The sequence below is a fragment of the Labrus mixtus genome, chromosome 13 (assembly GCF_963584025.1).
Source record: "Labrus mixtus chromosome 13, fLabMix1.1, whole genome shotgun sequence".
Taxonomy (NCBI): domain Eukaryota; kingdom Metazoa; phylum Chordata; class Actinopteri; order Labriformes; family Labridae; genus Labrus; species Labrus mixtus.
The window spans coordinates 11757598-11772662 of NC_083624.1; the positions used below are offsets into that span (position 1 = coordinate 11757598).

The 15065-nt window shown below is 37.9% G+C and overlaps 1 protein-coding gene across 11 annotated transcripts in view; it reads left to right on the forward strand.

The window, feature by feature from the left end:
* The window catches only part of stxbp5l (syntaxin binding protein 5L), a 110376-nt gene that overhangs the window by 10210 nt on the left and 85101 nt on the right, over positions 1-15065 (forward strand). For all 11 annotated transcript variants that reach the window (XM_061053737.1, XM_061053739.1, XM_061053742.1 and 8 more), the window contains exon 2: positions 9404-9501. In XM_061053737.1, the coding sequence (XP_060909720.1) occupies positions 9404-9501 (98 nt within the window). The remainder of the gene's footprint in view (positions 1-9403; positions 9502-15065) is intronic.

Below are 15065 nucleotides of genomic sequence, written 5' to 3' on the forward strand. Positions count from 1 at the left end.
ATTTGTTTTAACAAATTAAAAACACACCAAATAGCTTTCGTATTCTAGCTGTGTTAGAAAGTGCCTTGGTTGTTCAGATCACAAAGTGATTTAGTTACTCCTAGCTCATATCAGCATGAATATAACTTTTTTTGTTTTGCAAAGCAGCCGTGTAAAACCAACTGCAGACTAATGCACATCACCTGCCCAGAATCAAACTGCAGTCGATTTGATAAAAACAATGGAATATATTACATGTTAGTGTTTCATGAAATAAAGTACAAACAGAAGTGACTGTAAGAAAACTTGTACCAATCAAATATCTCAAGCAGTACTTCAAAAGTAGTCTTTTTTATCATTGGAATTGAAGATTGTATACTTTTTGAGAAAGAAAAATATACTGAACTGTCTTTGAGGTCCTTGGGTAAACCTGTTTGTAACCAAAACAAAAAAAAATGATACACCTCCCCCTTCCCCATCTGAGTTGCATCTTTTTGTATTTTTTGGGCCACTCCTGACTAGATGGAAGGAATTTTTGAGCAACCTTAAAATATCTTCCTTCAAACACTGGTGGGGGAGGCCTTCTATGTCTTTGGCTGTCTGAATGGTGCTGTGACTGTGTGAAATGGAATAGATGAATGTGACGGGAATGTTCCACTTCTCCATACACTACTAGCTGTCACACTTACAGTTAGCCCGAGGGAGAAGGAGCACGCTTTGTATGCAACACAGTGCACACATAAAGATAAACTGTCAATAAAATATGTTCATGGAGTATTAAAGAAGGACACACGTTTCTTCATGCACATAAACACATCTTAGTGTTTAACCAGTAAGCTGAGAGTGCCGTTTATGTACATAGAGCAGTTAAAACACTGTTTAGGGGAGGGCCCTTTGAACTGACCTCTGGTTAACACATTAATACTATTAGTATGAACATCTACGTGGGTAAAACATTAGCAGCTGACAGGTACAGTTGTACCTTTCTGAAACAGTCATTGAGTAATTAAAATGGGCATCCAAAATGTAACAGCATAAAAACAGGGTTTGTGGTTCGGGAGGTCATTTCAGGATAAACTCTGTGTTTTCAGTACGACCGAGGCGGCTCACTTCTTACGGGAGTAGATTGCCATATTAACCTGTGCTGAACTTGCTCCGGAGCAGGCTATGTTCAGGTTAAGAGCTCAATTTTGTATGCACAAAACACTGCTTATTGACCAACCTGATCTATTGATGGTAAAGACCGAATAATGACATCACAACATTTCATTCATATACAATGTGTTGGTTCATGTGGGAGAATTCACAAGCTAACTGGCAAGTTACAGTAGGCTCCACATTTATACTATAATGATGAACACATTAATCCACCACTTAATACAATCATAAAAGGTTAATTATGCTGTAATGAGCCAATCTGTATAATAGGAGATTTTACTTATTGTAAAAAACCTTATATTCATGCCCATAGTATAGCACCATTATTCTTAGAAGATTTTGAATGGACTTTTACTTTCAAACACTGTATAGTATTATTCCTTTTAGTTCAAATGATCTGGGTCCCTTTTCACCCCTGAGGTTTAAATAACCTTAAAACGAAATGTTATCTGAATAAAAACAACCTACCTCTTACATTTGGGCGGCTGTGGCTCAGTTGGTAGAGTCATCGCCTCAGGGTTCAATCCCCAGCTGGGCAACATGTCCAATGTGTCCTTGGGCAAGACACTTAACCCGAACTGCTCCTGCTGCTTTGGTGGCGGTGTTTGAATGGGATTAGTTACTTCTGATGGATGATACTACATAGCAATCACTACCATCAGTGTGTGAATGGTTGTGAATGTGTAGGTGTGACATGCAGTGTAAGAGCACTTTGAGTAGTCGGAAGAGCTATACAAGCTCAAGTCCATTTACCATTTAATTAACCCTTTTTTATTTAAAGAAGGAAGGAGTGTCTTCGTGACCTGTTTAACATGTGAAATATTTATATATAAATATATTGTTTCTTTTTCTATTAATGTTCTATAGTGGTTAATAATATGTGACATAGGGTGTAGGTAGAAAAATAGTTTTAATAAAATATTGTACAACATGATAGTGATACACAAAACCAAGAAACTATTCTGTTAGATTTCTAAATGGGAGTGAGATGCCTTAAATTAAGGCACAATTAAAAGCAGACACATCTTAGTACTTAGAAGTAGCTGCAACCAGATGTGCTGCTACCTTCATAGCTCCCACAGTGTTTTCCAAACTGCCCATTTCAGCATGTTGCTGCACATATGCACCACCCGTGTCATGTGCTTTCAGTAGGTTTGACATTGTCTCAGGCGTTCTGCCTTAACACCACATTACCCACTTACATTGATTCTATAGGAGGAATAGCGACGCAGCAAGTGACCTGCCAGGTACGGTTTATTCTCACACATCATATATACTTTCTGCCCAATCATGTCCATGTATCCCCTGCTGCAACAAGTGCCATATGTTCCTCCAGCAATACTTTATCAGGATGCTTGTTTCTTGTCTGTTCTTCTATGGATAGTACTGCAAGGAAGCAAGACAATTGCATACTAGACCGATATGACTTAATGCTTGACAATTCCATAAATGTTACAATAGTGTTGTAACATTAACCTTGTGAAATGTCTCAAGGGTATAAACATTACATTATAATCCAATCTATCATTTTTTTATAAAAGTTAGTAAAAAATGTAGGCTGACACTTGCAAAAAACAATTATTAGATGATGACCACTCCCCTTTTAACATTAAAACCTATGTCACCGTATGTTTAGATGGGGGGGGGGATGCTTTTCAGCCAATAGTCGTTTCTGACATCGTCAATATCTTTTGAAAAATATTCAACCATGTCCATCGTTCCAACATTTCTCTTTCAATTTCCTTTTCCTTTTTTTCAGCTGTGTACACACATACTCTAACTCTGCATTATTCAACACATGTGAGCGCTTTCCCCTCAAACTGTACATCTCAAATGGACTCTTCATCCATTACCCTATTTATTCTTGCACTGTGTGAGCACAGCCTTTCCCTGTGAAATTGTTGTGTAGATAAATGTATCCAAGCACTATCGAGGTCAAGCCTTTTTGGTATGCTCGGTGTATTACCATTTTCCCAGCTTAACAGTATCTACTGATGGCCTTCATTGGTCTTACCAGGTGTTATATTGAAGGGCCAAAACCAGTGAAAATACTTTTAAGCGATTGTTTGCAGATGAACAACCTCACCTCTAGCTCTGTTAGCTATTAAATATAAAAAAAACACTTCAAGTTGTTTCTGATATTCTCAGTGTCTCTGTGCAGATGCAAAATCTCTTGTTCTCTTGTTTTTCTTGTTAGATTTCTTGTCAATATATTTGCTAATATTGAAAACTAGGTAAGTGCAATCTTACTAGCTTTTCAGGCAGCATAAATTATTAATTGCACAGTTATTTTTGTACTTTTTACGGTAACAATATTATATCATGGTATTGCAGTATTAAAAAGGATCGTGAATATAAATGTACTACCCCTTTCTTCCCCTAAAACAAGCCTTCAATGCAATACTCAACTCGTTTCTGCGAATGAGACCAGGGAAAGATCTTTTTTTTAAAACACTGTGCGTTCAGATCTCACAAGTTTGTAACTGTATCCATGTGGTTGTAAGGGCCTTTCTCCCCTGCAGAGTTATGTTAGTCTGCTGCTTAAAACACCACTTTTCCTGATATGACTCTTTCATAATTAAAGCGTTTCAACAGCTAATAAAGAAGGGAAAGATTTGTCAGAAATAGAATGCGTCTTTGTCATGTAAGCTTTAACCGAGCTACAAATAGCATACATTTTAAAATCACCTTCAGCACATTAGTCTTAACCCGACTCCTTTCACCATGAATCACAGCCACAGTTTACTTCTTTAATCATCTTGGATTTAAGACGAGCGGGAGACATCAGTTGAAACACACCTTTAAGCAGGTAGACCTGTAAACAGTAAATGGACTTGAGCTTGTATAGCTCTTTTCTAGTCTTCTGACTACTTAAAGCACTTTTACACCACATGTCACACCTACACATTCACACACTGATGGTAGAGGCTGCTGAGTAAAAGTGACCATCAGAAGTAACTAATCCCATTCATACACATGCCGCCGACGAAGCAGTGGGAGCAACTTGGGGTTAAGTGTCTTGCTCAAGGACTCATGGGGCATGTTGCTGCAGGAGCTGGGGATCGAACCCCCGACCTATTTCACACTTGCAGAAGTCTCCTGAAAAACTCAACTCGCAAACAGACACATTTATCTCAGGAGACCCCCCTGAAGTTATTTTCAGGAGTGCAGATGTGAAAACGGTTCAACTGGGCCAACATAGCCATGTTAAACCACAGCCCGAGAGGCATTGCAGGCTAGCACACTTACTTAATGTTGCTGTTGATTGCAGGAAATTGGAGAGGGCAGAATACAAGTTTAACTGATTGCTGTGTCGCAATTCACTTTTATTATAAACACTTGACACCCCCTCTAACACGAAGAGGAGGCAAACTACAAAAGTATCTGCAAATGAAAAAAATCCACGATCTTTTATTTACTGCAACACGCCAGTGTTAAATATTAGCTTTTTGAAGAGAAAAAGACTAGTGTGAGCACATCAAAGCAAAGTGCATACAGGTGCAGGATAAAAAAATCAGAAACAGAAAAAAAGGACTGCACACTGTTCAGCTCCCAGTGAACATTTATGTTTGAGTACATGTAACAAGTACTTTAATTATATTGGAATTTATTTAGATTAAATGTAGTATTTCAGTGTCGAACTGTGTTTGGGGACACAGAAGCAAAATGCACAATTTGCTGTTAGTGGTAGACATGGGTACTGCTTGCTATTTTTAGAACAAGGGGTCTAGACCAACTCTGCAGTTGAATGCTCATTGGAGTGAGAGCCTGCTGTGTGGCAAGAGGTGGTATTAGTCTTTGGGGGTTGGAGATGTATGTGTGTTGTTACCTAAATGAACATCAGGCTTGTGTGTAGTTGTGTATGGGAGGAGGCGTAACATCTCAACAGAGGAGGAGGAGGAGGAGGAGGAGGAGGAGGAGGAGGATGGAGAGTGAAGTTGATGTAATGCAGCCTCTGGCAGCCATAACGCAGGTCCTTTGCAGCAGGTCACCAGTTGCTGCATGGTTGGCTGGGTTTCTGAGTGTACATTATGCTGCTTCAACGTAATAAATATACATTCAGTAGTTCCTTTTGTGTTTGCTTTCAAGCTGGTTTTGACAAGGAACTCATCACAATACGTCGGTAAACTACCTAATCCGACTTAAAAGGTTTAATGACTGAAGGAATGATAACAGACAGACAGACAGACAGACAGACAGACAGACAGACACACACACAGACAGACAGACAGACAGGAGGAACCTCGTCACATGTATGAGCATAAAGCTACTACATTTAAGACAGGCATATTGAAAGAGGGAGAAAATGTCTTTATGGCTTCTGCCCTTAAATATATATATGAGCAGCATCATAAATTCACCAGTACGTGTCTTTCTGATACACTTCATGGATTCCTTGTATCTGTATGTGTGTAGCAGTTCTGCCGTATCCCAGCAACCGTGCACTACAGTTGTGCGACATAACCTACAGGCGCATCGAGGCAAGTCCTGGCCAAGTTCTTTCATATGTGTGTGCATGGCTAGTTCATATGAATAATATAAGTATGAATGTGTGAGTGACTCACTTTTTTACTTATGTAATGTCAGAATCCTTTGCTGTTGCAGATGGATTGGTGAATTAAACCCCTTCTTTTGATCTGTGTCAAAGTCAAAGAAGTGAATTAGGGTTTCAGTTAGAAGCATTTTTTCAGTATTTCAGGCACGCTTTGATACAAAGGTCAAACATTTGTTGCATACAAATTGAATAATAACTTGAAGTAATATGGAATGTGTCTTCCTTCTGTTTCCGGCTGTCTTGTTCTTCAGATCTGAGATCAAACTATTTTATTTCAATTATACGGTGTGCATCCTTTGATGATGTCAGCATTCTCTGAATGAGTAATATCATCCATAATATCTGATTTTAGTTTATCATTTCCACTACTACTTCTTATAAATATAATTATTAAGTTTGTGTTTTACTTCTGGCAGAACTTTCAGAACATGATGTTTTTATATTGTAATTCAGGCCTTCCATCATTTCACAATCATGTGTGTGCACATGGCCTTAGCAGCACATGACATTCATCTACAAACAATTTTGCAGTTTCAGAAAAAACTTTTTTAAGAGCAAAAGAAATCTCAGGAAGACATAGTTGGAAGAGGTGAATCAGGTCCAATGATCTCAGTGCTATTGCCTGTCAGTAATAAATAAACATACACACTTACAAGCCTCTGGCTATGCCACTTTTCTATTGTAAGGGTCCAAAATTATTTTTTTTGTCCAACAATTTTAATTTCTTATCAAGGTCACTTCTGTAAAATCTATGGTGTTGCTGTTAAAAAAAAAAAGCCAATCTTACCACTACTATAGCACCGCCACTTAACAAATATTCGTATCACTGTATTCCCATTCCTTGGTCTATGTTTTGGACAGTTGTTGAAATTCGTTGGGTCTATATTGTTACAGTTAAATGCCTTCAGGCTGCAATGAATGCACTATAGTAAGAAAGTTTAATAAAACATCTGCATCAGCAAAACATTAAAAGCAACACAAGTAAAGGCTGATCATTTGGACACATGTTTAATCCCTCACATGTTTCATTTTCATAATAATTGTCAATAATCAACAACCCCGTATAGATAAAGATATGATCCATTCAGACCAAAGCTGTTTTTATTGAACCAGGCTATACATATGTCTATTTTTTGCTGTTGAAATGTGCATGTTTACATGGTGCTAATGGGATTTCAGGTAAAATTTACAGCTAGCCTCAAGCGGAATCTAAAGGAACTGAGGTTGCTGCTTCACATTTGATTAAAAACAGACATTTAATTAAAAAAAATATTTAAGGCCATCACCAGTGAATATAAGAATGATCTGTGCATAGTCATATTTACATAATACAAGCAATTTACTTTTTTCTACAGTTAGAATATCTATCTGCAAACTATGTCACAATCTTGTATTTCACTTAACACTTCCTGTATCCATTTCAAAACTCTTCCTTAACTTTATAAAAGTGAAATTTACAATTTACAAGGACATTTAATAAAAGCATTTTTTTGGCCATTACCAGTGAATAAAACTCAATATAAGGTGATTTGGCTGGCAGTAGCAGCTCTGCAGCTTATAACTCTGACTCACTCACTTTCTTTGTGGACATCCCGACTGTTTGAGCCGAAGCAGTTCAGAGAGGCAGCTTTCATGCAAAGGCAAAGGTAGGCAGCGTGTCCTTGGCATTAGGAGGCAATGTTTGCGTGTTAACCAGTGCAAGGGGAAACAACCTGACTGAGTGCTATTAGTCCTGACAGAGGCTTTAGGGGATGAGTATGACGTCTGTCTTATCCAAGTTATGAAATTGGAGCCAAAGTTGAATTTATTCAGAATGGTAAAAAATAAATCTCTTCTCTGGTCAAACTTTTGTTCTGCATCCAGCAGTGTAACAACCCCAGAGGTGTTGGTGACAGAAATTACATATGACACGGGCGGCTGGTCAACAGAAGGCACTTCATATTTTTACTCCCCCTATACAGCACAGTTACTTTTGACAGCTCAAACCTTCTGTAGATATTCCTGTTCTATTTCAAATAAAACCTTCAACTGAAGCTTTAACTTGCCATGGTGAGTGTTTTACAAGACCACAATAACAGCAGATGTGTGATTTTAACGAACATCTTAATGTTTTAAGCATCAAAGTTTTAACTGACAGTTGCAGTCAGTTCTTCTGGAAAGAGTTTTTAGTTCCCATTTAATTAAAAATTCACATGCACATTTTTTTTTTTGATCACTTAAGAAGCTTTTTGAAGTTTAATCAAATTCATTCTAACCTTATGTAACCTTATGTCCACCCTGTCTTGTGATTGGTTCTATTGAGTTTCAGCTGGAAATACATCATGACACAGCAGTTACATATTTTGGAAGTGCTTCTTCTTGGGGGCACAGATTATCTGTGGCCTCTACTTGGAGATGAAAATATGTTGTGACAAATGAAGATTCACCCAAGACAATAAGGATTTTAGGTCGAACTAAAAGTTCTGACTGTAATCATTTCATACCTCGAGGGGTTTTCCATAAAATGCGCTTTCTTACTGTTAAAAGCCACAACACCATCACCAGTTCAGACAGTAGTTTTTTCAGTCTTTAACCTGAATGTTTGAATGTTCAAAGTTATCTACGTTACCATAAAGCTACTTTGTGCAGTGCTTTACCAGTTTATTCACCCTGTCAATTTGTTTAGAAGGAGAATCAAACTAACAGCCTTTAAAACATGCAATTAATATTTGTGCACATTCAGGAAAGTTTATTATTAGCTATCATTTAATGCATCAAAGACCAATGTTTTAAAGCAGTGGTGTCCAAACTTTTTTTCCTGCGGGCCAAAATTGTCGCGTTAGAATCGCTCGCGGGCCACAGGTTTTGTTTTTTTAAATATAGTTGAAAAAACATTAAGGCTTTGTAGATCAGAATCAAAAGGCTCGCTAAAGAAACCCTTTAATAAAAGGAAATCAAATATTTAGATTTCTTCGTTCTACTTTATTTGTTTTTTTCTCAGAATCAAGCCTGTGACGTGGTTCATTTTTTTGGAAAAGCTTTCTGCATTTAGCTCAGGTCATTAAATGGTTAAACAACAGTCCGCTTGTTTGCAAAAACTTTGCATATTTTTTTTTCATAGTTTACAAAAAAATGACATACATGTTACTGAACATTTTCTATTTTAGGAATATTGTTCAGACCTTGTTAACATGAAAAAGAAAAAGAAGATAATGTGCCAATCTTAATCAAGGCCTCGGGCCAAAATCTTCTGATTCTTCATTTGATGTCACGGGCCGCAAAAAATCCCCTCAAGGGCCGCAAATGGCCCTCAGGCCGCACTTTGGACACCCCTGTTTTAAAGGGAACATTGTGAACAAGTATTAAATGAACACAGAGTGGAGAGAGGAGGTAAGGAGGAGATGGACACTGTTGAGATGGAGGTGGCTGAGGAGGGTCGCAGCGATCAAACTGAAGGGACAGACTGACTGCCAAAGAGAGGACAACAGATTCTAAAATATGACAGCAGCAGGATGATTGGTCTATAGAGGTCATTGTAGAATCTGGTTAGTTAATGTCCCAAATCTGCTGCTCACCTGAACAGGTAGACACAGGGAGAGGAAGAGAGGGAGTAACATGAATCAATAATGACTGATGAATGTATGTATGAATGAGTATGAAACATGTCTTCCTGTACTTACGCTGAGCATTATTAACCTCTGATCCTAAAATTGTTTTCCCTTTTCCTTGCAGACTGTGCGTCATGGATTCCCCAACCAACCCACAGCTTTGGCCTTTGACCCTGTGCAGAAGCTACTTGCCATTGGCTCCAGATCAGGAGGTGTAAGGATGTATCCTTTTTTAATCTTATGTGCTCACTTCCTCCCTTCACTTATCCAGGAACACATTTCCAAACGTATACCTTCATAAATACAATTTTTCATTATTTGACATTCAAAACACACAAACATTACAAATCAATTGTCAATATTAATTATATTGACATTACATTGTCAAAAATATAAATAGTGTTGAAATAATAATTGGCATCATTTTGCTGAATCCTATCCCAATTTAATATTTTAAACTGTTCAGTATAATTAAGATAACATGAAATCAACATTTATTGTTATAGGATTTTTTTTTCAATACTCAGGGAATTCATCGCACACAAATTAGAATAAGTACTACGACTTAAAGATTCACATGTTAAACAATGACTTAAACTAGTATCCGGACTAATGACAATATTGTTCACAGGAACAGTGTGTTCCCTATCTCCTTCGATACACACCTGTGGAAATGCTACAGTGTGTCTCCCGACCAGGGGCCATCCCCCCCCCCCCCGTTAGCCACGGATCATCCCTCTTTTTGCCCTGTCAATTTGTGTTGCTCGGCTGTCATGTCGCAGACTCAGAACTGTCCATCCAACAGCCCCATCCCCTGGGTTACCCGGTCACAGGGATGAGAGAGGACGTGCGAGTGCAACCAAGGTAGGAACATTACACTGCCATAAACAAACACCCAGTGTTTCCAGTCTGCCTTAAGGGAACCTCGGCCAGAAGCGGCATACAATTATTGATGCTGCATCAGCTACACTGCTTGTCCGGCTGGGGCATTAAATACAAATCAAGAGAGATTTCTATGTTGGAAGAAAAATATAAGCCTAAATGTTGAAGACGGTTGTGCATGATGGCAAAAAGAGACCTGAATGTGACTTGATAACATAATTAACATGGACAAGTTTCTAATACGTTTTCTCTTAATACATACATTTCTCTAGTTATATCTTGCGTTGTCAACTTTGCACCAGAGCTGAGATTTCACTTAGATGGAAAACCCTTGAGTTTCTTAAGAAATTGTACTGACATGCTTCACATACCTTTCTCTGCAATCTTGCAACCCCCATTGCACACACTGAACACACGTCTTTATCTTGCTTTTCTCACACTCTCCTCGTTTCTGATTTATTGTATTCAATTCAGCCTCACTCTGTCTTTAACAACCTTTCTGAATGTTTTTTCTTTTCTTTTCAAGCTTTCAAACATCTGGCTGACATCTTTTGGATTGTCTGTGTTTTTTCTTCTTCTTTGCTTAAAGCTTATCTTCTCTTTGTGTTCCCCTTTGTAGCTGTGTTAATTCAGTATTCAATGATATCCTTTGAAAAAATGTCTGATACCTATTCATTAGGATTACAATAGTAACTCCTGCTCTTAGGTTTCCGTCTGCATCAATCCAAGTGTAAGTCCTGCAGACATGACCAATATTGGCTAATTTACAGATCCAACACATTTTTTGTCATCACTTGTATACTTATATTTTTTTTGTCAAAAATAGTTCCTTTTTTTGTCTGTAAATGACAAGACGTATGTTCTTGTCAAGAAACCTTTATGTATCTATTTTATTTAATTCCACTGTTGATTGCCTGTGTAGGATCGATGTTGTGCCTGTCCTTTGAAGGTGCCAAGTGTGGTGTGTGGGCCTCCATGCCTTTCTGGGTCATAGTACAGTGTGTACATAAAGAAGGGTGATCAATATATCTGCGTTTCCATGGAGTCGGGTTACTTTACAAGAAAACATCTTGTTCTCTTCTGCACATGTATGTTACTGGAAAGCGAGGGTTGTTTTTTAGCCTAGGGCTGTGTTTTTATAATCATAATAACCTATATACCAGCTACATTTGCGGTAATTAAGGGATAAATGTGAATACAGAGGATATGCAAGATATAAATAATCCTTGATACGGGATTCCTCATCTCAGCCATATCTACATATTGCATGCTTTCTGCTTTCCAAACTTACAAGAAAATAATACTCAAGAGTATTTATATCTACTTCAACGTTGTCACAGTTTTGAGGTTTTTTGTGTGGAAGTAAGACACAAGTATTCAAAGGACATTACGACACAAAAGTTCACTATCACATAGAGTACATCACAAGTTTAAGACAGGCTCATGACTTTAATAATATTACAATTACTTGGATTACATTCACAATTAACAGACAATTAATCCAGGGTTAGAGCCTGTGGTCTGCCAATACTCGTGCAATTCAAATATTAGTAGAATGGAAGGCCAATGAAGATAAAAAAGAAAATACCTGCGTGTCTTTTATTCTGAGCCTCTATCTTTTTAGGAATATATAGACATCGCCAGCATGCTAGTTTATATTTTGTCTGTTATTTCCGTTCAGAATATGCTCCTCTCACTCTCCTCTCTGCATGTGCATGGCATGAACGTATATTCCCTCGACAGGCTGAAGTGAACATGTACTAAATAAAGGTTTTATCTCTGATTCTCACTGCTGTGGGCAGGTTAAGGAGAATAAACATTAACTCACTCTTTAATCCCACAAGTTAAAAAAAAACCTCATAGACACGGCCTGCAATACGAGTTATTTTATTCATTATTAATTAATTAATATTATAATTGTATTTGTTTGTATGGTGAACATCTTATGATATGTTTCAGGATCAAAGCAGTGGTTTGCCAAAATGTCCACAACAAAATGAAGGACAAATGACAATATGGCTTCTTAATTAAATAAGAGATTATGTGTGAGAATTTACGTCATCGACGTCTGCTTTAAAAAGCAAATACACTGAAGTTCCACTAGCATTTGCCATCAGTTGCAGTAAGTGATTTTACAATGTTATCAATGAGTGTAACAGTAATGTTACATTTTTTAAATTAAGTTATCAGATAAGATAAGATCAAAAAAGATATTATCTCTTGCTCAAACGTTTCCTTTCTTTATACCTAAATCCCAGCTCCTGCACATTTCACCTGTTCCTATTTAAGCACATTTTTATTCTGTGCCGTGAACTACAGTTGTTTTTGTGTTATTTGCATTTCAGAGATATCTACCATTTTCATCGCACTTTTAGTAATGGCTATTTATACAAACTTTTGGGGTCAAGAAAGAGTCACATTAACATATAATCTCAAGTGTTGAGGAATGTACTATTGATGCCTCTAGAGTGTTTATTATCACATATTTATTGTCAAAAGCTGAGGCAACCAAAGGAGGACAGGCTTGCTCTGGTGAGTGGTGCATAGAGACGATGTCATCAGGGTTGGCGCAGTGGGTTGGCAATGAGGCTCTCTGCAGTGGGCCCCTGGGACACTCCTCTCGGTGCTAGAGGCGAGATGATCAGAATATGCTGAGATTAGGTTTATTGAGAGCAAATATAACGGGGAAAGAGCATGACTATTGTGTATATTTTTGTGTGTGGTAGTGCAATTATGTGCTTGTGTGTGTACACAGGTTCGTCTGTTTTGCTTCTTTTTTTCTGTGCCTTTGTCCTTCATTTTTTTAAATATGAGAAATTGATCCAATAATATCTTTATTGCTCTTATACTGATGTAAAATAAGTTATGACATACTCAACATTACACTTGGTGCTGCGTTAAAAGAACCTAATTTGCATTTTCTCTTAGATATCAACACTCATTCAGTAGACTTGGCTGAAGCTGACATAACACGTCTTCCTCTCTTCCTCTCGCTTTAGTCCTCATTGCCATAGCCGGGGGTTCAAATCTGACCTCTCTCCTCACAACATTTCCTGTCTCTCTTTAACTATCCTTTCTAATAGTGGCAAAAAGGCCCCCAAAAAATAGATTGTCTCACTGTCCTGACTAATCAAGATAAGATATAGACTGCAGCTTTACCTTCCAGAATGATTCTCTAATCAGCTACATGTTATTCAATGACCAGCTGCAAGCAATATGTCATCTAACTTAGCCATTGGAGCCTGAGAGGACAAATGGAGTTGGTCACTCTGTGCAAACACATATTACTTCCCATTATGATTAACTGAGTCTTATTGTGTTTGTCAAATAATACAATTAGATGGACATCAATTAAGCATTCATTGTTGTCACACTGCATCACTGGAAATGTGAGGCCTGCAAAAGACTGATTATTTTTTGCCAACAACAGCTCAGCTGCAACAGAAGATGGTCCCACATCATAATTTGTACAGTAAATTATGCTCTGTTTACATCATTTCTGTCACCACAGATATTGGCAGATGCACGCAACACAATCAAAAGAAAACACAGAAGTCTTGCCTAGCAAGCCTGTTCTTGATTTGGGGATTAACATCACACTATTAGTCATTTACAACAATCTCTGTTTTTTATTCATGCTGCTTAGGAAAGAATCAGGTGTGTGGTGAGGTGTGTTCCTATCTTGATGACTGAGAAATTGACAACACCCAAGACCACCCAAAACGTGGTCAAAAGTTCAAATTCTATTGTGCTATTTAGAGGACACGTCACAAAGACGGGCACATATTCCTAGCAGACTTCCAGTCTGCCAGTTAGAAACACAGAGACGCACAGCAGCACTCTAACTGATTGGTTAAATATAATTTTGCATTTGCTGATAAATTCATATTGAGCTTTTATGTCAAAGTAAGAGGAAACGCTAAATGCTACCTCTTTTATGCCTGCTACACCTCGGAGAATCCTCCTCAAGCTGCACTCCACCAAGAACTCCAGATGACCTTCACCAAGCTCTCCTTATGTGCTCTCACTCTGCAGCATATGATCACTCTGATGACAATCTGTCTGTTACATGCAGAGAACATACAGAAGCACAAACACCATGCAACAGAGAGTTGGATTTATTATAATTCTTGTAATGACAATAAACCCCACAGATATTCATACAGAGTGTCCCCTGTCCATAACCAACGCCTTAAAGAATACAGGAATAAGAATACAGATTCCAGCAGGGGAAATACGAACATTCATGTTTACAGACTCTTTATGTTGTTGAGCCCACAGAACATTCATGTTCAATCCTGTCAACATATCTGAGGATTATAAAAATTATGTTCTGAGGATTATGATAATGAATGAGGATAAGTTAATGTTCCCGAATGCGGAAATGTCTCTCTTAATTTGGAAAGGCACTGATCGTTTCTGATATTGTGGAAATTCCTTAGGGAAATACAACCTCAGTGAAGTGTCCTGTGTGTTTCCTGTGTGTTCAGGTTAGGGTTTGAAATGTCTGACCTTACCTGCCACTGGGGCTGGTGGATTAAAAAATACCTGCCACTCTGCTGGCTGGTAACACACAATCTGCAGCATAATAGAATGATGTTTAACATCACAATTAAGGGTCGTAGTATTCAAGTAATGGGCTATTTTATGAAGGGAAATGTTGCAACTATCTAAGAAAATAATGACGTGCTCTTTGCCTGGCTCATGTGCAGAAAAAGACGAGGACAAAATGTTAGATCCTGAATGTTTTCATGCTATTAAAGACTGTTGATAAGTACTTTCACAGCTGTTGTTTCACCATCATATTGGCCAGAGGTGTATTTGCTAATGAGCTGAATCCACTAACTGGCAGCTTTGGTGTTTAAGTGGTTTCATTTATTCTTCGGTCACTCCCCCTTTTAATA